The sequence below is a fragment of the Caloenas nicobarica genome, chromosome 7 (genome assembly GCF_036013445.1).
Source record: "Caloenas nicobarica isolate bCalNic1 chromosome 7, bCalNic1.hap1, whole genome shotgun sequence".
NCBI classification, from domain to species: Eukaryota; Metazoa; Chordata; class Aves; order Columbiformes; family Columbidae; genus Caloenas; species Caloenas nicobarica.
The window spans coordinates 2,528,261-2,550,191 of NC_088251.1; the positions used below are offsets into that span (position 1 = coordinate 2,528,261).

At 40.3% G+C, this 21,931-nt stretch overlaps 1 protein-coding gene across 3 annotated transcripts in view; it reads right to left on the reverse strand.

Annotated features, from left to right (window-relative positions):
* Positions 1-253: 253 nt before the first annotated feature.
* The window catches only part of PTPRE (protein tyrosine phosphatase receptor type E), a 97,963-nt gene continuing 76,285 nt past the window's right edge, over positions 254-21,931 (reverse strand). For all 3 annotated transcript variants that reach the window (XM_065638440.1, XM_065638441.1, XM_065638442.1), the window contains 12 exons: positions 21,283-21,380; positions 20,140-20,259; positions 18,404-18,564; positions 14,849-14,984; positions 14,277-14,426; positions 12,397-12,490; positions 11,486-11,562; positions 10,381-10,515; positions 9,231-9,356; positions 7,788-7,948; positions 4,197-4,332; positions 254-3,142 (listed from right to left, as the gene is read on the reverse strand). In XM_065638440.1, coding sequence (XP_065494512.1) covers positions 3,068-3,142; positions 4,197-4,332; positions 7,788-7,948; positions 9,231-9,356; positions 10,381-10,515; positions 11,486-11,562; positions 12,397-12,490; positions 14,277-14,426; positions 14,849-14,984; positions 18,404-18,564; positions 20,140-20,259; positions 21,283-21,380 — 1,469 coding nt within the window. In that variant the 3' untranslated portion in view covers positions 254-3,067. The remainder of the gene's footprint in view (positions 3,143-4,196; positions 4,333-7,787; positions 7,949-9,230; positions 9,357-10,380; positions 10,516-11,485; positions 11,563-12,396; positions 12,491-14,276; positions 14,427-14,848; positions 14,985-18,403; positions 18,565-20,139; positions 20,260-21,282; positions 21,381-21,931) is intronic.

Below are 21,931 nucleotides of genomic sequence, written 5' to 3' on the forward strand. Positions count from 1 at the left end.
TGGGAATCATATTAAAAGATTTAAGGAAAGTAATGCAGTTTGAGAATAAATCCAAAGCTTTGTTCTTGCATCAGAATGTATTAGATCTTGCAATTTGCATATACAAATAATTCAGCAACATTCACCGGCATTAAAAACACAGGAAGATCAAATTATAAATGTAATAAAAGAAAATAATAATAGCTGAAACTGTATAATACATACATATATTATAAAGATTTGACAAATTAAATACAATTTGGTTATACAGAAAAGTTTCAATAACTTTACATTAAAAATGGTACTGGGGAAATGAAAACATTTCAAAATACTGAACACAGGCGGTCGGGCTCATTTGAAAAGTTTAAAAAACTGATACGTAAAAATACCCTAAAAAACCACTGCTAATTACAGTATGCATTCTTCATTAAGGCCCAATTCAGCAAAGCACTTAAGGGATTGCTTCAGGAACAAAGAACCTACGGGACTGAAATGTCTGGTGGAATCGAGATGTCGTAAAGCGAATGCTTAAATGCTGAGGTGAACTGGAACCCATCTGAACACGGGAAAACAGTCAAGTCACATAGTGACCAAAACCACACACGGATCAGAAGGTACAGCTTCTAATCGACTGTTTGGCATTTTAAAGTAATTCCATGCAACAGAGGAAAATTTAAAAGAAAATTCGTATATATCTATATCCGGATCCAGATCCCCAGTTCGGCTGCTGCAAGGAGCAGTCTGTGGACTGAACACACAAACTGGAAAGCGAGCTCTTCAAATTATAAAAAAAGCCATTGCGTAACTATATTGGTGACTTCTGAAATTTATTATAGGTATTTCTGTTTCCCCCTAGATATCTTAGTATAGTTAGCAACTAAAATCTGAGCACCCACTCAGTATTTGATGTATCAGTTTAACTCCGTCCTACTCCTGGCTGTAACTACGAGGAGCTGCAGAACGAACCCTTGGAGTAAACCCCGCGGGCAGGTGGCAACCCTTAATCTCAGCTTTTACTTAAGGGACCCAAAAAGCTGCCCAACAGACAAATTAGTTTTTCAAACGTAGGCAGAATGTTTGCAAAGATCCTGACTTTGGGATCTAACGGAACCATAGAACAAGCAGCTTTGCAAAACGGTGGGAATTCCTCTGCGTTATTTTCTATCATCATTTCACCTCTCTGAGTCTCCCTGTGCTACAAATGATCATACTGAAAACCTCACTGGAGCGGTTTCCATAGCAAATTTATGTGATGGCTTTTGAAAACTTGATAAAATTTCCGCATGCAGTAGCGTAAACTTACTCAGCGTTCGTTGTCGTTACTCAACACCCTCAGCGGCTTGAGCGTATCTTCTCATAGCAACTCACAACAAAGGTTTAGTCATTAAACAATCTTGTTTAACTGCATAATTTACTGTACAAATAAATACAGAAGTGGAGCGATGGGAAGACAAGAAGCAGTAAATGGCAGCGATCAGAACAGAAGTTTCTAACTGCACCTGTTCCATCCAATATGAAATAAAAGGAGAGGTCCGAACACCTTCCCGTCCCCTCACATTGTTACAGAGTGTAATGCGATTTGTTACCAGACACAAAAATGGCCATGGGATAAAATAGTGCAAGAACAGCGAAATGATCTGTGTAAGCTGCTTATTTTAAATAAGGCTTTTATGTTTGCATTGAAAAAACCCAACCAAGTGGACAAGACAGAGCTATTGCATATTAGTCATGTAATTAAAGGACATATTCACAAGACTTTGTGCTCATTAATCCATATATTCATTTTAAAGAGTGGAAAAGATATACTTTTTAATTATTCAACATTTGGATGCCCCGTGACTTTTGGATTTTCTAACCCCCAAGCGGATCCTGTTCAGGGCTACAATAAAGACTTTTAAACTTTATTTCACCAATTATATTATCAGTAGTACTTTCTTTAAAAATATATCTATATACACAATGATATACTCCTTTTAGATAACAGAATAGTTCCTTTTTTGATAATATACATGAGAGGGTAAGAACACAGAGGAGTTTTTGCTACAAGGCTTAATGTTGCTAGCATTACACTGTCAGTAAAACGTTTTTTGAGTCGAAATGTTTGTTTGAGTTGAATCAAAGAATAACATTTCATTCCTTTCACCTTTTCTCAAAGAAGTGGGAAATTACGCACATGTATATAGAGATACTGCCATTTATTGCCATTTCTAACAACGGCTATAAAGTCTCTTCAAGTAGGCAAGTCCAGGTGTTGCAAAATATACTCTTCTGATATGCAAAATATTCTCAAAATAGTGATAAACTCACATTGTAATCTTTCTAAATTGATTTAAGCTGGTGTAATATTTAGGAAAGAACAAAATAAATGGACTTTGAAAGCTATATTGAAGCAAAAATTCAAATCTGTATTTATACTGATTATATCCTATTGACAATAAGACTCAAAATAGAACTGCCATAACCTGGAGGTTCTTAAAAACAGACTTTAAAAGCAGTTATATTTTTCAGTTGGCCTGTACATTATTACACATGAAGAGCCACATTCTGACCCCTTTACCATTAATAGCACTTCACGCGAAGTCTCTTTGCCTTCAGTGAGACCCTCTGTGAAATAAATTACAAGCAAGCATGAGCAGGTTATCAGAATGTGTCCCCATATAAACATCTATTTTCATAGTGAAGAGAAGTTTATGGCCAAAACATGTTTCGTTTAAGCATATGTACCACAATTCACTTTTTTAGTGAGAAATGTAAATCACCTGTGTAAAGTATCAAGAATTGGGAGACAGCATTATTGATAAATACTTAGAAGTGGAAAATTTCGAAGAAACAGACCCTCAAGAATTAATTTACTGTTATTTAGAATAAAGATTTCTATACCATCTTATAGTTATATACTGTGTATGAACATTATACTTCACTTTAGAAGATATTTATATTTACGAAATAACTTTATACAGCAAATGCAACTTTTAGAGCAAACCCAAGGTCATATTTGCAGTAAAGTCAACAATCAGAATGGCATGGAATAAATTAACAGAATATACAACTATTTATACAGACAAATTAAAAAATAAGGCAGGAGTTTTCATTTGAAATTAGCGTAATCGGAAAATATGTCGATGAAATCTTGTACCACTCTGTAGCAGAATTCATATTGTTCCTGAAAAACAAAAAAAATAGATTAAAATGATGCGTAACATGTAAGATGCGCTTTGGCTGCATCTTACAACTACACGGGAGAAAACAAATCCTGGTGGTAAATGCAACTTGTTCTACTTGGGCCGTGACTTGGACCAGTAGCTGAGGATGAGTCAATCTGTAACGACGCTGATAATAAACGGAACTGGTATCTGAATTCACTCGGTTTCACAGAAGCATCTCCGCCGGCTCAGCTGGGAATATCTGCGGCAATTACACCCTTAACTAACGTTATTAAATCACAGAGCCAGAACCCCGAAAGAAACATTTCATCCCTGGCTCAGCGTGACTGTGGATAATCCCGTTCATAGAATCATCGAATCGTCGAATCCCGGCTTGGAAGAGACCACAAGGATCATCTGGTCCAACCCGTCTTGGCAAAAGAAAGTTCTACTTCTTCAACCCCTTTCTTATCGTCCGTAGGATGGAGAAAACAACTCCCTGAAAAAAGGCGTTTTGAAATAACTGTTTCTAAAGAAGTTTCAAATTACTGAATGGAAGCTGCTATCAAAATACAAAATATCAGCATTTTTCTGTATTTTCCAAAAACATCAGTCTCAAAAAGGCTTCTGGATGTTTATTCAATAGGGAAAAGTGTCTGGGCCGAGCTTCACATTTTACTTGTAGATGACTTCAAAGAAGTCAAAGACGTTTCTCGCTTTCAGGGATAAATTGCAAGCCAATTTAGGCCCAGTTTAAGGAAAGAAAGAACAACAACTGGTACAGAGCTTAAAAGGCATTTACTTCATATGTTTTGTTATTCGCAACACTCCAAAGACTTTGGTTTAACTGTCTCCAGTTCCTAAAAAACACCGAGTGTTTAGCCAAGCTGCATTTTTAGAAATGCCATAAAAAAACCCCTGTAAAACCCCAGATTTCTGATAATACACTGCACGCACATGGCCATTGTAAATAATTTATTTCAACCTGCAAAAAAAGCCCCTTTCTTCTCCTCCCACAAGAATATTTACAAACATACACCCTTTGACAAAGAGCCAGATTGTTAAATATCATACCAGTGTCTGCACCATATGTGGCCTTTGCAGTCTTAAGCTCTTCACAGCTTGAAATACATCTAAGAGCCCTTCAGCCTTCACTCGCTCCAGAATATTGCTGAGTGCTATGAAGGTACCTGTTCTGCCAGCGCCAGCACTGCAACAGAAACACATTTGCTCGACATACGGTCAGATAAAAACGTTAAAAGAGCAATAAGTGTGATATAGAATAGCCAAAGGCTGCTATTAGCCAACTGCTACTCTTCTTTAGGTTTAGTTTGTCACCTTGGCTATGCTAGAAGGGAGCCGGAATTAATGGGAATTAACTCGGAGCCGGGCTGCAACCAATAAATGCTCATTAAATAAAGGTTTATCAAATAAAGGCTCACTAAACAAAGGCTTATTAAATAAAGGCTTGTCACTGACAGCTTCTGTCCGAAGGTGGGAGATCCCGAGCGCCTGGACACCCTCAGCTGAGACCTGAGCCTCAAAGAATGAACTGGCAAAGCTGCTATTAATAACTCAAATCTGCTATTAATAACTCAAATCTGCATTTATCTTCAGCAAACACAACTTTTGGTGCTCCTGCACTCTGCTTTCGGTTTTATTTTGGATGGGGGAGAACACAACCTTGAGGCTTTCAGTTGCAAAACGTGGCTATAATGCAAAGAAGCACTTTTGAGATCAAATCCACTTCTTTCTATTACGTTGTGAGTTATGCATGGTGGACAGATAGGAAAGCATTATTATTATTATTCCAAAGCAATTACAATATTTTAATGACTCTTACAATCTCAGCCATTTCTTAAATAGATGTACAAATATAAGGACAAACTAAAGCAAGGCTGTGTATCAGGCTCTACTACATACAAGAAACTGAAATCAACTGTTCTGCCTCTATCTCGACTCCAATAAGCAACCTGATGTACTGCAACAAAATATCCGTGGTTTCTTTCGTTTCAGTATATTTGACTCAATATTTTGTCCTTATCTCTGTTTCAGATCATCCTGTGGAACCAAAATATATTTCCGTGATTGTTAGCTGATTTATTATGCCTAACTCTAGAGAAAAAATAAAAATAAAAATATTTATTTCTCTCTTCTAATCACACTAATTAGGGACTATTTGAGCCCAAACAGTGGCTGTGCACTGGAAATCCAACAGCTTCAATAGGGAACAGTTACTAAAAACAGGAGGGGATTGGGAAATTGGCGGTAAGATGGAGTGGAAGGTTCACTGCATTGCCGAATAAGGATAAACACAATATTTATTAAATTTAAAATTTCAATGTGTTTCAACCATAAGTAGGGGAATTGTAATCACATGTCACTGCTTCTGCCTTATTTCTATCAAATAAATCTTCTATCAAAGAAATCTTATTTCTATCAAAAAAAATCTGATAAGCACAAGCTTTATGAAAAGATTAAGTGGAAATGCATGTATCCTCAGCTGGATACATTAAAAGTCGCATTGGAGGAAAAATGAGCAGGTACAATGTATTAGATGTGTTATTCCCTTTAGACAATGAAAGACAAAATCTAAGAGGGTTCAGATTTATTTGTAACTAGCTAATCTCTAGTAGTCATCTGTGGTTTCTAGAGGAACCCAGGAATGATGCATTTTGGAACAGGTCTACGACTGTCAAAAGATGAGGACATGGAGACATAAAATAAACCTGCACACGCACATGGTCACACAGGTTGCTTGCTCACGGATGCCTAGAAGAGGTAAATACTCATTGCTCCTTTTATACTCAATACTCCATTTTTAATGCTCCTTCTTCTCATTCTCCTCCTTTCTTCTCCAAAACAGGCTTTTAGCAAATCCTTAAAGCTCATACCATTTGTTTTCTTTTAATTACTTTAAGAATTTTTAGTACGGATGCATGGAAAACTAAACTGCATTTGAAATGCAGGAGAAAAATACGTGTTGTCTCATGGGAACACAGCACTACTCTTTGCATACTCAGTTCTCTTTCTGCAATTCCCTTAAAAAAAAAAAAAAAGAAGATAACTTTTGAATTTGACTCAAACTTGATTTCTTGAGACAAAGTTCAAAGGCAAAGGACACAAAGAATGGGCCAAAACTGGGCAAAAGACAGAAGTAAGTGATCTCTGAATAACGCAGCGGTCTTGCATAGTTTAATTATTAGAGCATGGAAGGGAGGAGATGGTGGAGAGAAAAAAAGCGTAAGTACCCACGAACTAAACAGAAGTCAGCTCAGACACACTCTGGAAGATGAGTTGGGATTTAGAACAGATTGGCTCTGAATTCTGTTGGCAACTCACCAAAACCCTTCCAAACTATTTAGGGCTAATGCCTTGATGCTACTTTAGAATTATAATTTTTAGCAGCTCCTTAAACTGTTCGTAAGCAGTTGGGGGAAAAAAAAAGAACTAAAGATTTCACAAGTTCATGTGAACACTCTGAAAAATCAGGCCTAGACTTGAAATGTGTTTACTTATTCATAAAGTTACATTCATTTATATTTGAAGACTCAAGTATCACTTCACAGAGAAGTTCCTGTAACTCAAAAGCTGTGATGTACAGGCTGTCCAAGTAGGGACAGGAGAGAATTCTCAGCTCTGAAAATCCTAGAATACTTTGCGTGGCTTGGGTTTTATTTTCTTGTTTAATCCATTTGAAAATGATTGCAGCAGATTTAAAAGAAAAAAAAAAAAATCTAGGAAAATGGATACCAAATGATTAAGCTGAGGCCTCAGAGAGGGTGCAGGTCTAAAAGCTTGAAAAAGTAGAAGCAATATAAACCTCAGATAGTTCTAATGCTTCTCATTTGGGCATATCAAAGGCATTAGTTTCTATCTCTTACTTTACTGGATATTTTACCCCCTTTAATTATCATTCAGATCCCTAGCATTGCAAAAGCAGCGGCTGATAAAATTTGTCAGACTGCAGAACCAAACACAAAACGGCATCATCACCATGGAGTGCAGCCACCATGAGGCTTCTCGAGGGAAAACGTATGAAAACGGCAAAGAGCGAAACACTTCCAAAGGAAGGAGGAGAAAGTTTTAACAATAAATATGCTAAAAACAAGCTCATGTCCCAGAACACCAACAAATCCGAGTCCTGGCTCAAGCTCCTGGGGACTCTTTGCTCCAACAGTGCATGAAGATCCAGGTGACATCGCAGACAGCCAGACGCAAACCGGAGACCGAGGCAGCACCTCGGAAACTCAAATGAGAGCAAAATAAAATTCAACATAAGCTGCAGAGAACAGCTGTAGTATGGCTGCTCCTATTTCTAACTCTAGCAGACAGGCTCTTTTATCAAAATATTTCCAAATAGCCAGTGAGTCTATTTCTTTGTTGATAATGCTACAAGAGTAATTCTAGTGGTGCATAAATCAATATAGTATTTTCTTTTTCAGAGGAAAAACTAACCAGTGACTCATTCAAAACCAGGTGGGTATTCTCTGCTATGCAGGAAAACTCCAGAAGCGGCATCATATTTTGTAGCAAAAGGCTGGAGAAGCTTATCCAGGCAGTGGTTGGTCCTGGGGAGGTCCCTGTCACACATACCCAACATTTCTCAGTGGTGGGATCATGGACAGGTAGAGACAACCTGACAGTTCAAACAGGATGTTTTACCTGCAGTGCACGGTGATGGGGTGGTTGCCTGTTTGCTGCTGCTGCTTTTGGACGGCTGCGATCAGGTCGATCATCCCTTTGCCTTCCGCAGGAATCCCGATCTCCGGCCACCCGTGGAAGTGGAACTGCCGAACGAGCCTGCTTTGCTTCTCCTGGTTACCCTGCGTGCCGCAAACCACCAGATTTATCCCGTCGTAACTTCAAAATGGAAACACACTTCTAACCTTAAACATTTGTAGCATAGATTTTGCACCACTATAGTCGAGGGGGCTGTTTGCAACGTCCATAATATATCGGTCATGCAAACCTGATAGCTCTGTTTCTTAATTCCCCATCCTCTGTGCTGATAATTTACCCCTACAATTTTCCTTTAGATTTGCACAACTGCTTCACCTGGGTGTTACTAAGGATACACTTAGAGATTATTCATCCTGAGTGCCAATGGTTGAAAGCTTTGATCATGCACAGGCCAAACCCCAAGTGCCATGAAAACAACCCAGTTCATGAAATGCGCTCATCTTCGCACCTGCTGCTTTGAAACTTGGCAATTTTTTTGCCTCGTCTTTATGCTTGCTGATTAAAAACGCACTAAAAGTTCACGTAGGTATTAACAGCATGCTAATGCAGTTGCCTCTGGGCAGGTTTGGATGCGTAAAGGCTCTTTAACCACCCTGACATTTCTGCTTGCTGCTTGCCACGACTGCATTATAACCGGGTATGGATGCAACATTAATATTCTGGCAATTTTACTACCCATCATCAACTCTTGTGAGCCACAAAGAGTTGAAAACACGAGGTCTCTGCTGACGCCAGGTGCTTTCAACGTGTCCACGAAGGGGACAACTGGTGACCGAGTTTGACAGGAAGACTCTGGACGCCGTTTTGTACTGGCAGCCTGGGAATAAGGAGTTAAATGAATTATATTCTAAACTGCAAGTAAATTTTTGGCTGTTTTTCAAAAAGAGCAACGCAAATCAGATCCTAAAGAAACGATGCGGTGAGTGAAGAGATGGACGCCCAAAAGATCAAAACCAGGTTTTGGGGAGCTCGTGCCCGTGGCACAGCAATATTAAGGAAGAGCTGGCAGGCAGAGGCAAGTGCATGTGCTGTGAAATGCTTCACAGGATTTAAAAATATCTATAGAAGAACATTATGTGTGAGATGGCAGAAAATACAAGAACAACAGCAACAACAAAACACAAAACCAAACCAACCCCACATCCCACTTTGATGAAGGATGTTTTACTGACCAGAATGTTCATGAGGCTTTAAGCACAAATGTTTCATACAAACTTTCTTTTGACTGACCCCACGTCAGATGTTCATTAACCGCATTTATCTTTAGATAGAAATTCCAGCATTTAAGCCACATAGTCATATTTGCAAATGCCTCCAAATGCAAAAAAAAAAAAAAAAAACCCTCATGTAATTTAAAGACGTTACCTGATTGTACGTAACTAGGAAGTCCCTCACACTTATGGCATCTAACAGACTGTCATTCTTGATTTCTACGGTTATCTCTCCGTGAGTTACAGAGCCCTCTGATGGCCAGTACTGGCAGCATTTTTCCTGAAAATTGAGAAGGAATTGTAAATGTTCCTTGAACTTTTTTCCAATTATCTACACTACCATGAATATGAGATACAGGAGGTGACACACGGCATACTAAATGTGTTCCAAACGCTTTGTAATGAAAAGGCTAATAAACAAGAATATACTAATAAAATATTTCTATAAAATAAACCACTAAGATGAAAAGGGCTTAAGAGTCATAGATGTCAAATACTGCTTTAAACCAGATTAAAGTAAAATAAGCAACTCCTGAAAGCAATGCAATGTTGTTAAGTGTCCCAAAACCACCCAAAAAACCAATTCACAGCACTAAAACACCCTGTTAGCAGCACTGAACCTTGAATCTTTGCACTGCAGCACCCAGAGGTATACAGAACTCCATTAATTAATTAATGATGTACCAGGAGAGGTTCAGAATAAGCCATGGGAGCTAATACTGGCAGAACAGGGAGGGAAGTTTCCACAAAAGCTTTGTCCAGCTGTTCCCAAATCCCAAACGGCTGTTCCATGTCAGGCATCCCTAGAAATTCTTTGCTTTTAATGTCAACTGGGCCCTTTCACAAGCCATGATTTTCCATAGTTTTGGTGGGTTTTCTAACAATTCAAGCAAGAGCAGCAACATTGGCCCACACCGAATAGCGAAGCAAGAGCTCGTGTTAGGAAATGCAAAAAATATCAGATTGCTGGAATTTGTAGACAATGAATAGTTTACCTAATGGAGGAAATGGCCAGGGGAGGTTTAGATTGGATACTGGGAAAAAATTCTTCATGGAAAGTGTTGTCGGGCATTGGAACAGGCTGCCCAGGGCAGTGCTGGAGTCACCATCCCTGGAGGGGTTGGACAGACGGACATGAGGTTCTCAGGGACGTGGGTTAATGCCAGCGCTGGGTTAATGGCTGGACTCGATCTTGAGGGGCTTTCCAACCAAAATGATTCTACGATTCTAATATTAATGCTCACATTTTACAGGCGTTCACAGCAACCGCTTTGCTCTGGAGCTGGCAGCTGCGGGACACGTACCTGCTCCCTCTCCTGAACTTCTGTGAGCATCACGATGGTGTGGCACTTCCACTCCCACACCATCCGCCAGAAATCCTCCACCGTGTGCGGCAGCGGTCCCTGCGTGGCAATGAAGTAATCCTTCTGGCGATAGCCCTGCGGAGAAACCCCAAGACACGTCACGTTGACGTCGTGACATGGGAATTCAAGAGGGACGGAAGGTGACGGTCGGGGAGGAGGTCACTACTTCAACCGGTCCTTCCCGTCAGCCGCGCTGCTCAACAACGTGATGGTTCCTGCAAATCTGGTGCCACCGAGCCCACCCGATTCTTGCTCGTTGGCAGAAACGCAGGAAAAAAAAAAAAGCAAAACCCCAAATTCACAGTCCTGTGTTGTATTTTATGACTTTTCACAGTCGTGGCTGAAGGGATGAAATTCGGCAGTAATAGGTGATTGCAAGGACTTCACAATGAAATGATCATAATTCTGTAGCAGAGCCAAGGGCTGCAGTTTTTAACATTTAGCTCAATTTTTGAGCTACAGTTCTATTTACCTACTGATGTGAACTTCACAGCTCTACTATCCACACTCCTCAATAAGTAACGAGGTTTTACCGCTTAAGGATATAATTAATTCCAAATAAAAGTAAGACATGGTGGAAGGTGTTGTCCAGGTTCCAACAGGAAGCCAGGAATAAAATCAGGAATTAACGCAGCTCTGCCCAGGTAAACCTTGACTCCCGAACACTGCGACAGCCTTTCCTCATGCTAAACAGGGAATTCTCTTTTTCCTTTCCTCAGAAAAGCACACATTTACATCCTTAACCTGAACACAGATAACGGAACTGTTGGATGTTAGCTTACAGCTAATTTGTTTCGCTTCCTGTTAGAATTTAATAAAAACCTTAGTTTACAAATCTAACAACAACGTGAACGTTTAAATTACACAACCATTTAATCTCAAATTGAAAACACCAGATAAGAAATGTATTTGGAAACTCTCAAAACCCAAACAAAAAAGCTCATGTTCTTCACAAGCAAAGTTGATTGTGTCTCTTTAAAGACTTTTCAGCAACGGCAAAATATCTGACTTGCAATTTAAATACATGGAAATTTTTTATACATACATCTATGAAGGAAGCATTGATGTAGTCTGTATACTCTTGCCCTCTTTTCATCGACAGAATCACTCTATTAAAATCATCTGGAAAAAAAAAAGTCTAGTCTTACTATTGCTAACTGTAGATTGACTGCTCCCCTATTACATTTGTGAAAGAACAAAACCCACAAAATCTTTAATCTGAAAGCCAAAGAGTGTCTCAAAAATCTTATCCAGGATTTAGTGAGTGTGCGCACTCGTTTTTATGCTGCTTTTTTTACCATTCACATAGGATACGGTCAGCAAGGTCTGAAATTTGCATTTTCAGGTGCAGCCATCACAGCGCTGCCCTGAACTACACAAGGAATCCCACAGAAAATACATTGGTTTAAAAGGCGAAACTGCTCAATTATTTAATTCGGTCCTGAAAAATATCTGATCATAATAAATTTTACATTAATGAATTGGTTTTGACTTTATCAAACTGTTTGCAGACCCTTTTTAAGGGCACTACATTTTATAGGGAGAGGGTGGTGCTGTTTGTAGTATCATTAAGTGCTCTACAAACTTCAGAGCAGACACACCTGTAAAAAGGACGACAAAAAGGGAAGACCAATGGAAAAATATTTTTTTAAAAAAGTGTTCTAGCTAAAAATGAAGCAAACCAAAAAGCTACTACTCTGAGCAGTGCAACAGGTTTTGAAAGCTTTTGAATTTTCCAGGCAGAGAAGTTAAAACCTTTTCTCTTTAAGGCACACATAGTAATTATTTGCAGAATTCCAGTTGCCAAATCCAAGCAGGACCTCAATTCTTGAGTCACCCCCACCGAGCTGCGCTTTGGTATGAGCTGTGTTATCAACATATAGATATCGTGTGTACTCACGACAGATAATCGTGTAATTATAGCGCTTGTTTCCCTAGACAAAAAGTTGATCTTACACGGGATAATCTGGATGACTCGAGCTTTCTTCATGTTTGCTGGGAGATTGCCAGTTCTCATGTTTTCTTTCATTATTCGAACGTTCGTTAACTTCTGTAACAGAGCACAGAAACGAGGATGAGGACTCAGTGGAACAGGAACGGTTCTCGCTCACCAGATCCCGCACCCAGAGGTTCCGACGTGTCTTCATCGGGTACGAAACAGCGACACAGTCAAAGCGAGACCGACTTGTCACAAAGGCCACTTCATTGTACTGTCTATAAAAATCAATTAAGAATAACAGTCATAATTTTTTCCTCCTGATAACAATTTCAGAATCCGAACATACACCAAAGGCATGTCAATAAAGTTTAAGGGCTGTAAAACGACAGGTTTTTAACCTTTTGGGATTTTGTCGTTGTTTCTTGTTTTGGGGTTTTTCTTGTTGGTTTGAGGATTTTGTGTGTGTGTGGTCTGTTATTTGTTTGGTTTGGGTTTTTTTGCATTGGTTTGTTTGGTTTTTGTTTTGTTTTGGGTTTGTTTGTTTGTGGGGTTTTTTTGGTTTTGGTTTGTTTTAAGACACTTTCGTACTGTCTGAGCACGGCTTTCAGAAGCACAGAGCACCCATTCCTTTTGAAAAGGTAGCAGTTTGCCAAATTTGACACGTGGAAATTTAGTTTCATAAAATTAGCCACTTCAGAAAATGCCTTTTAATAAAAAGTTCTGCATAGCATTTTATCGAATGATTTTTTTCTTCTTTCCAGCCTTTATGGAAGCAGCGGCAGCCTGACCAGCACCGTCAGCACACAAAGGTAACAGCCTTTTCATTTCCACGTTGTTCTCCAATACTGAGAAAATTCTCTTTTACAAACTTAATCCACTTCCTTTATGGTCAAAACATGAACTGAATTCATAGTGATATTAATTTAATTCCAATTATTATGATTACAATCCTGTTGGGAGTATTAAAACTCTGGTCCTTTAGTCCTGGACGGGGCTTTCCCTGCATCACAACACCCCGATTCTGGAACAAAAAGGTCACACAAGTTTAGGGACTGATGTGCACCAAATCCCACAAATTGGCTCTGTACATTTTCAAGCTTCTGCTAGTGAAGAGATCAATATTCCTTATTATTTATTCAGTTTGTGTTGACAGCATTCCCGGGACACAGAAGACAAACACTGCTCTTGCCCCAACATTTTCTTTTTGTATAGTATATATTGCACAGCCGCAAGATCATGCAAGATAACACAATAGTAACAGGCTGCTTCTAGGGTGGGACTTATCAGAAAACAAGCATAGTTGCACAGTTGCATTTCAGCAATTACTTAATATAAATTCAATTTAAATTCAGATTAATTTTAATTTCAAACTGCGAGCAGATTTTCAGGCATGTATTTGCCAGGTACTGAGTTTCAGGAGCATATCAGTTCCAGTAAAATCTCTATTACCAGCAGCAAGCTATTGAAAATAAACCCCCATCTCTGTGAAACTACTTTGCAGCTGCTCTGTAAGACTGTGTTCAATTAACTTGAAATCAGGGGCTCTTCTACACAGGTCTGGGCTCTTCTGGTGCAGGTGGGCTCAGTGCTCCTGAGTCATCCAGGTGCTTTTTGGAATACACAGAACAACTAAATGTTGCTGTCTGCATTTTAATGCAGCCTTGCTGGCACAGTGGACAGCAAAAACAAACCTAGGAATTCTGGAAAAAGTAGAATACTTCATGTTTTCATTCAAGGCAGACCAGTACTTCTGATTTTTTAACTTCTTGCTACATCGTCAGACTTATTCTTACATTTTCTTTTCCCAGTGTTTAAGGTTACACTCTTGCTGCTTTTCAAGTATGTTTTTGGTCTAAGTGTTTGCACAGCTAGAAGTCCAAAGGCCTTTCATACTTACTTTAAATTCTTCTTCTAGCCCTGTTTTGACGAGGTTGGGTGCTGCGTTGTGTGACGTTTGGAGGTGTTTTTCTAAGGATGACACGTCCAGCTCCGTGTCACCGTAGAGGTAGTATTCGAGTAAGGCTTGATAAATGAAGGAGTATTGCATCTGGAACCAACAAAAACCAGTGATATAAGCACATTGCCAAGCAGGGAAGCGAAACTATTGAATCTAGCATGGTCATCTATCTCGTTTGCTCTATCATTTACTAATTATCACAATATACCTTAAGCTAAAACGGAGTTTTTCTGTTACATCGCTCACATTCTCTAAAATTCCACTCTCTTGCGCATGTGGAAACCTGGACATGATACCTAAAGATAATGTGCGTTACGGTGGTCTGCACAGCCCTAAAATGCCTTTACCACCTTCCCCAACCCCATCCTTCTACCGGACTTTGTTGATTTTCCAGTTATCCAGGTGTGCAACAGAATGGGACATACTGGGATGCACATCAGAGTGGAAATACAGAAGCATATCCTTCCTCGACCGTGAAAAGTTGTAATTTCAACCAATTAAAGTCCACTTACGTCAGTCTGAACCATCTGCGGACGCTGATTACGGATTCTTGAAACGAACTCAAAAACATCCACTTTCTGTTCCGCGTGCATCATGTCTATCATGGCATCGATAACGATAAACGTGCCTGTGCGACCCACGCCAGCGCTTGGAAAGGAAACAAAATCCAACACAAAAAAGCACAATTGAGTTCCAGGAAATGCTACAGCAACAGCAGAGGTAGAACTTATGCTGTAACACTGGACTGCAATACAGTGAAACACTAAATTCCATTTTTTATTTTAACGATAGCAAAAAAAAAAAAAAAGTGTGTAAGTTTTTAACACAAAAAGTTACCTCTGAACAGCTCAGAAATAACGACATCAGAATTATATTAGAAAAGACATTTGGAAAAAAATCTGCTTGACCAGATATAATAATAATAATAATAATAATAATAACAACAACAACAACTTTGACTAAGATTATTTTTTTCTGATTTTTTTTTTCTGATTTTTTTTCTCTTTTCTGCATGGCTGCTGTCACATCCCAACTAGATAATAGTTACTTGTTACCAGTTCTACACTTCCCAACTGCCATCCAAAAAATTCCCTTCTTTATATATATGTATCTATCTATCTATCTATCTATCTATATATATATACATTCTTCAACAGCCACGAGAGGGAGCACAATCACTAGAAATTCCACCACTGCAGCGACTTTCAGCTCTTCCTTCCAGAGGAAAAGGGCATGGCATCCTGTGCTAGGGATTAATAGCTCTCCTTTAACCTCCTGTTAGCTTATTTTGTTCAGCAGCTGCTGTAATGTCCACAAACACCTTCTGAAACATGACAAAAACCCTCTCCCCCCATCCCGGTGTGCCCAAAGATACTGATCAATTTTCAGCCAGGAAGCGTTAAGTTTTAAATAACGCCAGAAAAAAAAAATATTGCACGTATAATATGACTTAGTTCATGTTTACACGTCCTTTTAACAGCAAATGCCACATGAAACTAAAACCCCCAAGCCCTCTTGTTCCACAAGTCCAGAAGGACGATGGAGACGAGCAGACGCATGGACCTCCACCAAAATTTCACGCAACTTCTTCACAGTGAACAACCCCACTAGAACCTTCTGCCTCCAAATCCCTTTATGTTCAATCACCCATGTACCAGGCTCCCCTCTCCCCTCCCAACCACGTCCCCGTCCAGCGTTCCCACCCACCATCCCCATGGTCGCTCTGTGGCCATTGACCATGGGCCACTGCAGCTTCCACCCCATGGTGACCAACGCTCCCTGTGGCCTTTCCGTACTTAAAAGGGGTGATAAGAAAGATGGGGACAGACTTTTGAGCAGGGCCTGTTGCGATAGGACAAGGGGTGATGGTTTTAAGCTAGAAGAGGGCAGATTCAGGCCGGACATGAGGATGAATTGTTGGCCCTGAGGGTGGTGAGAGCCTGGCCCGGGTTGGCCAGAGAGGTGGTGGATGAACCATCCCTGGAGACATCCCAGGCCAGGCCGGACGGGGCTCTGAGCAACCTGAGCTGGTGCAGATGTCCCTGCTCATGGCAGGGGGGCACTGGATGAGCTTTGAAGGTCCCTTCCAATGCAAACCATTCTATGATTTATTTGTATTTGGCCTCTGCCACCACGGATGAGTCCACCTTGAGTCCTACTGTCCTGACTCTCAGTCTAAAGAGATCTTCCTCTTCCTGACACGTCCTGGAAACTCCCTCTGAGCGCGGGTCCTCATCGCCGCTTCACGCTTGTCCTTCACGGCTCAGTCCCGCGAGCTGTCACCCACTCCCACCGCTCCTCCCTTTGCAGATACCAGCACATCCGTGGGCCCTCCCTGTGCCTCTGCCCCAACGTTCCGTCACTTCAGATCAGCATTTTATTCAATCCTCGCACTTCCTGCTAAAGCTGGTCATGTCACCATTTGCCCTGGAAGTTCCCTGATTTTATCCATCCTCGGCCTCCTGTACAATATCCCTTACTCAGCTATTCCTCAATGTCACTCTCTGCTCCTCGAAAATACATATTTCTAAAAACTTCTGGGAAAAAAAAAATTGATAAAAATCCCCCTCTGTTTTTTCTGCAAGTCTGTACTTCCAAATGCTAAATTAGGCTTTTATTAACTTCCAAAGCATCCCAATTGAGCAGTTTCTGCTCGGAATGACTGGGCAATGTTTTTGTAAAAGCTCACTAAAAATGACGGTTACTCACTATCGATGAGTTTCCCTTTCCTTTTTTCAACAATTCAATAGTGTCATATCCTGAACCGTAACGGAAATTAAGTGTCACCTCTCTCATTCTCTGTTTCTAAGGCAGGCTGAAGTACTGCACACACACAACAGCATTACTGTGTTCAGCTGGACCATTACATTTAAATCTCTTCAGATTTTTTATTAAGATATTTTGTATTTTCCTTTATTTTGTCTCTACTCCTGCTGATTAAACTAAGTACAGAATTTCCTGCTGGTGCAAAATAAAGCTCACACCCAATCTGAGTGTCCACGGAACATCATGGCAAAAGGCTATAAGAATATTGTGGGTTTCTCAGAGGAATGACTATGTGAGACTACTAAAATCTGCTTTTTCTGTTTAATGCTTTTCTTTAAGCCTCTTGTGTATGACACCTGGGAGAGAAGATGAATCCCAGCAAGGCAAGATCTGGATGGAAATGAAGAAAGAAAAAGGCTGGCTTGGCTGGGACAAAAATGCTCTTTTTCAATAGTTACATGCTTCAAGGACTCTTGGAGAGTATTTCTAGACATCTGACACGAGCAAGAGAAAAAGAAACAAATACATAAGTCTACAACCATTTCCTTAAAAACAAGACCCAGAAAGACAAAGCTGCTATTCTTTTCATTCTAACCTCACTGTGATAAATGCTCCCAAAAAGACATTTCTTGCTCAGTTGTGAACTTACAGCTGCTGTGGAGATTGCGATTTTTCTTTTAAAGCTGATTTGGACTTTGTGCTTTCATTAACATAAGATAATAAACATTTCAGCACAAGCCTTTAAGAGCAGGATGTTCGTGTGTGTGACCAAATGAGTGGGAATTTGTTCTGTATTGGCATGTAGAACATTTTTTAAATTGCAGCATTTAAGTCTCTTAAATGCGAGCCTTTATTCAAAACTTTCTAGGCATTTAACAGATAATTTAAAGGGCAAACTGCAATTTTATTGTGGGAGATGTGGGGGATGAATTGTCAGAGGAGCATTTAGTGGCAAAGGTCACCAATTTGTACGACAAGTCTGTTTTTCTGACAAAGAACATATTTATACCAAACACTGGATATCACTCAGGGATAAAAACAAACCAAAAACTTCTGTTTGAGTATTAAAGTGACAGAAAAGACAGATCTTTGGAAATTGTTTTTATCCTGGGCTCTCAAGGAGCTCAGCATATTATTGTCCTTTACACAGATAAATATAAACGTGTGAGTAAATATAGATATACACATACATAAACACACAAACTTCATAGTCTTTGAACAGAAGATTAACTTTTAGCCTTGATATTACACACATAACTCCAGGCCAAGCTAAGAGAATGGCTTGAAGAACACATACATACCTACAGTGAACCACAATTGGTCCAGCATGGGCAGGATTCAATGTTTTGACTTTTTTCAAGAACTTTAGCATCCCAATAGGTGTGAAAGGCACCCCGAAATCGGGCCAGCTGGTAAAGTGAAGCTGCGTAACGAGCCTCGGAGCTTTACAACCGTCATGAAGCTGCAGGGAACACAGAGACTCCAGGTTTGACATTCCATTTTTCATGCAAAGATTTATAAACAAACTGCTGTGGCTATTTATTCCTGCAATACTTAGAGCCTGACTCAAGGTTTAGAAGTTTACAGTGTATGTAAAATACAAACAGAGTAAAATTACCATATATTATTAAAATGCACCTTTTCAGGGAAAACTTGAATAATCCCAGGATAGGACTGCAAAGAGTGAGACTCACAATTTATGCTAATAACAGAACAAATCTTAGGTCCTTTTCCCCTTATAAAATCCTCACGGCACATCTTTTAGCAGACAAACTTCTCAAAATTCAGTCTAACCATTCAGGATCTGCATGGCTATGAGATGCCAAATGCCGTATCAGTATGAGAGATGAAAGAAGGGCTGCGCCTCTGATGGCCACCTACCAACAGGGTCATCATCTGGCCCGCTGCTCAGGAATAAAAGAGGAGGTACCACAGGAGCAACGACGGCAGAGCTCAGCATCATTTCGCCTGCCTTCACCAACCACAACCTATGCCTGGGGTTAGAAAGCGTATCTGTCTCACAAGCTTTCAGTCTGTTTTAGCCAAGGTCAAGACCGTTTCTTTCAAACTGGAGAAAGCCAGTTGGTTTTTCAAGGTTGCTTTGTCTCCATCAGTGATAACCAAACCCCACGAACATATACTCAGCAGAGATCAACAACTGAAAGGCAGTTGGGTCCATTCATAAACTTTTCAGCCTTTTAGCTTATCCACAGAACGTACACCTCTGTACTGTTCCTCCTTCCCATTCTGCCTTCTGAGCATTTTCATCGGCGATGCCTTAGCAGCAATGACTAGTCATACCAAAGGGATCTCCACGCTCCATCAGCAGACACTGCTCCACAGATCAGAATCTATAACCAGTGCTGAGTAAATCCACCCGTGTTTTGAAGGGTTCTGAGCTCTCCATGGAGTTCTACACACTATATGTGGTTTCTCACCTCTCACCAGCCCATATTGTCTTCAGTCTTCAATTTGAATTAGACGGTCATTGCACTGCAAACACAGCAGCCCTCCTTTCGAGGGTGAGGATCTCTAGCAACTTGCTCCCAGACAAGGCTACACACTGTGGACAAGAGCAAAGTCATCCGCACCATCTCCCTTGTCACCTAAAGCTTCACCTTGAGCTAGAGACCACGGATACAACAGGAATTCGGCTGCAGTGCTGGCTGACATTGGCCAACTAATATCTACAGACCACTCTAAATACCCAAATTCACTCATTTCTTCATCTATGTAATCTGTCCCAAAAATGTCAAGACACTGCTCCTGTGCTCCCTCCCTGACAGCCGCAGGAAGGACTTTCTGTGGCCCTGGCTACAGATACGAAAAAAACCAAGAAGAACCTCTTGCGATCCATCAAACCGCATCCAACGCCACGCGTGCTGACCCACAGAGCCTGCTCCCCTACCACACCTTTCTTGGTTTGCAAATACATTTAACTAATATCCTGAATTTCTCTGAAGCAAATACTTGAGATTGTAACAATCTGCTTTAAAAATTAAAACGAAGACCCAGCAAGAGCATTGTTGTTACTCACGGACTGGACGCAGAACTTGCGGATGGTGTAGTCCACCAGAACTATGCAATCTTCCACGGACACGCGGACATTTCCGTAGGTCCAGCACCCTTGGTCAGGCCAATACTGGTAACATTTTTCCTGCACAAACATACAGTGCGTTTTACACCACTGAGTCTGCTTTCCTTGTGGGTCACTCATAAAACAATGGGGTTATTTGAAAACAGCGTCCATACATATGCATGTGAGTATACAGAGTTTCTCATCCGGCACGATAGAGCTTCAACACTTTTCTAGTGCTGTTGATGCTTAAATTTATGCGGAGAAGGTGAGAATAGCTTTGAAGTTGTTTTTGAACCTAGCCAGAACTAAACAGATTTTTTTTTTTTTTTTTGTTAGGATGTACATAACTGTGTGGACTGTCATATCTTGACTATTTTTCAGCTTTAGGTGTAGCCACCAGGGAAACAAGATTCATATCCTGGGCGCACATTTTTAAGAAGTTTCTATATTTCAAATAAGGATGTAGGTTGCTCTGTTTGCCAAACTGTCCCCCAGCGGAAAAGAAAATAATTAAAAGGCATCTTTTATGTTTCAGATGATACATTTGCTTAATATTTTAACTGAGCTTCCCAAGTCTGTGAAGCAGGAATGAAGTTAAATGTTTCACGCTTCTTGTGCCTGTCTCAGCGTTCTGCCAGTACCCGCGGAAAGTCTCACACAATGGGAGAAGCGAGACACGTACAAGGAGAAATGGGGGACAGTAAGGAAAAGAATCAATGTCACGAGGGAAAAAAAAAAAGTGTTGTTTAGGTGTTGTTTATTGATTTTGAATTTTGAAACTTAGCTCTCAAAAAAACAAATCAAGAGTCTATCTTCATTTCTAACCAAACCCACCCAACGAGTGCAGCCTTCCACTGCAAAAAAAAAAATACAAAGTCACAAAAATTTGCCTTTGGCTATGGGCTACTAAATTAGCTATCAGAGTTTCTTCCTTGAGATCTACACGTATAAATTTGTATTTTGGAAATTAAAACGACACTAATGAGCAGAAACTCAGCTGTGCTGATGGGGCTAGAGAAGGAAGTGGTCAAAGCACGACCGGCTGGACACCGAGCGGCCGCGGCTGCTTTGGGAACACGCAGCACCCTGAGAGCTCTTTACCTCTTTTCTTTCTTTCAGGTTGGTTAACATGACGATAATGGCCGATTTCTGCTCCCATATCATCCTCCAGAAATCGTTAACTGTTTCTTGTTTCGGTCCTGCAGATAGAACACGGGTTGGGTGATGGAGACCAGCCCATGATGGGACACACGAACACCCTCTGCCCCGCGCGCTGGGTGCCCACCCAGATCCATGTTGACTGCTCGGTTTTGGAATATACCACTTATTTCTTAAATAAAATCATATTTTCTTTCACACAGCCGTATGCACTCAAAACTACACATCTAGCAGATACCTCCTCACTTGAAATATTATTGCTCTTTTAACTGGGCTATGGCAGGAGCATTGTTGAGGATTTCTCTTTAGTCTCTGCATAAGAATCACTTAGACTGTATTATCAGGAGACATCATTTTTCAAACCTCCAGTAAGTAGATGAAGAAAAAAAGAGAAGCAAAGTGGGAGTGGAAGGGGAAGGTGAACCTCTTCGCTCAGAGCAGTATCTGCAGGTCTAAAGGCAGTGGGTTACCTCAGGCTCGCTTTAGTTTTATTTTAACTGTAACCTCTAAATCCCACCTCACATCTGGCCACCACCTGCAGCTGAAAATAACCTTTAAGACATGTTGAAAATTAAATACTTTCAGTCGTAAA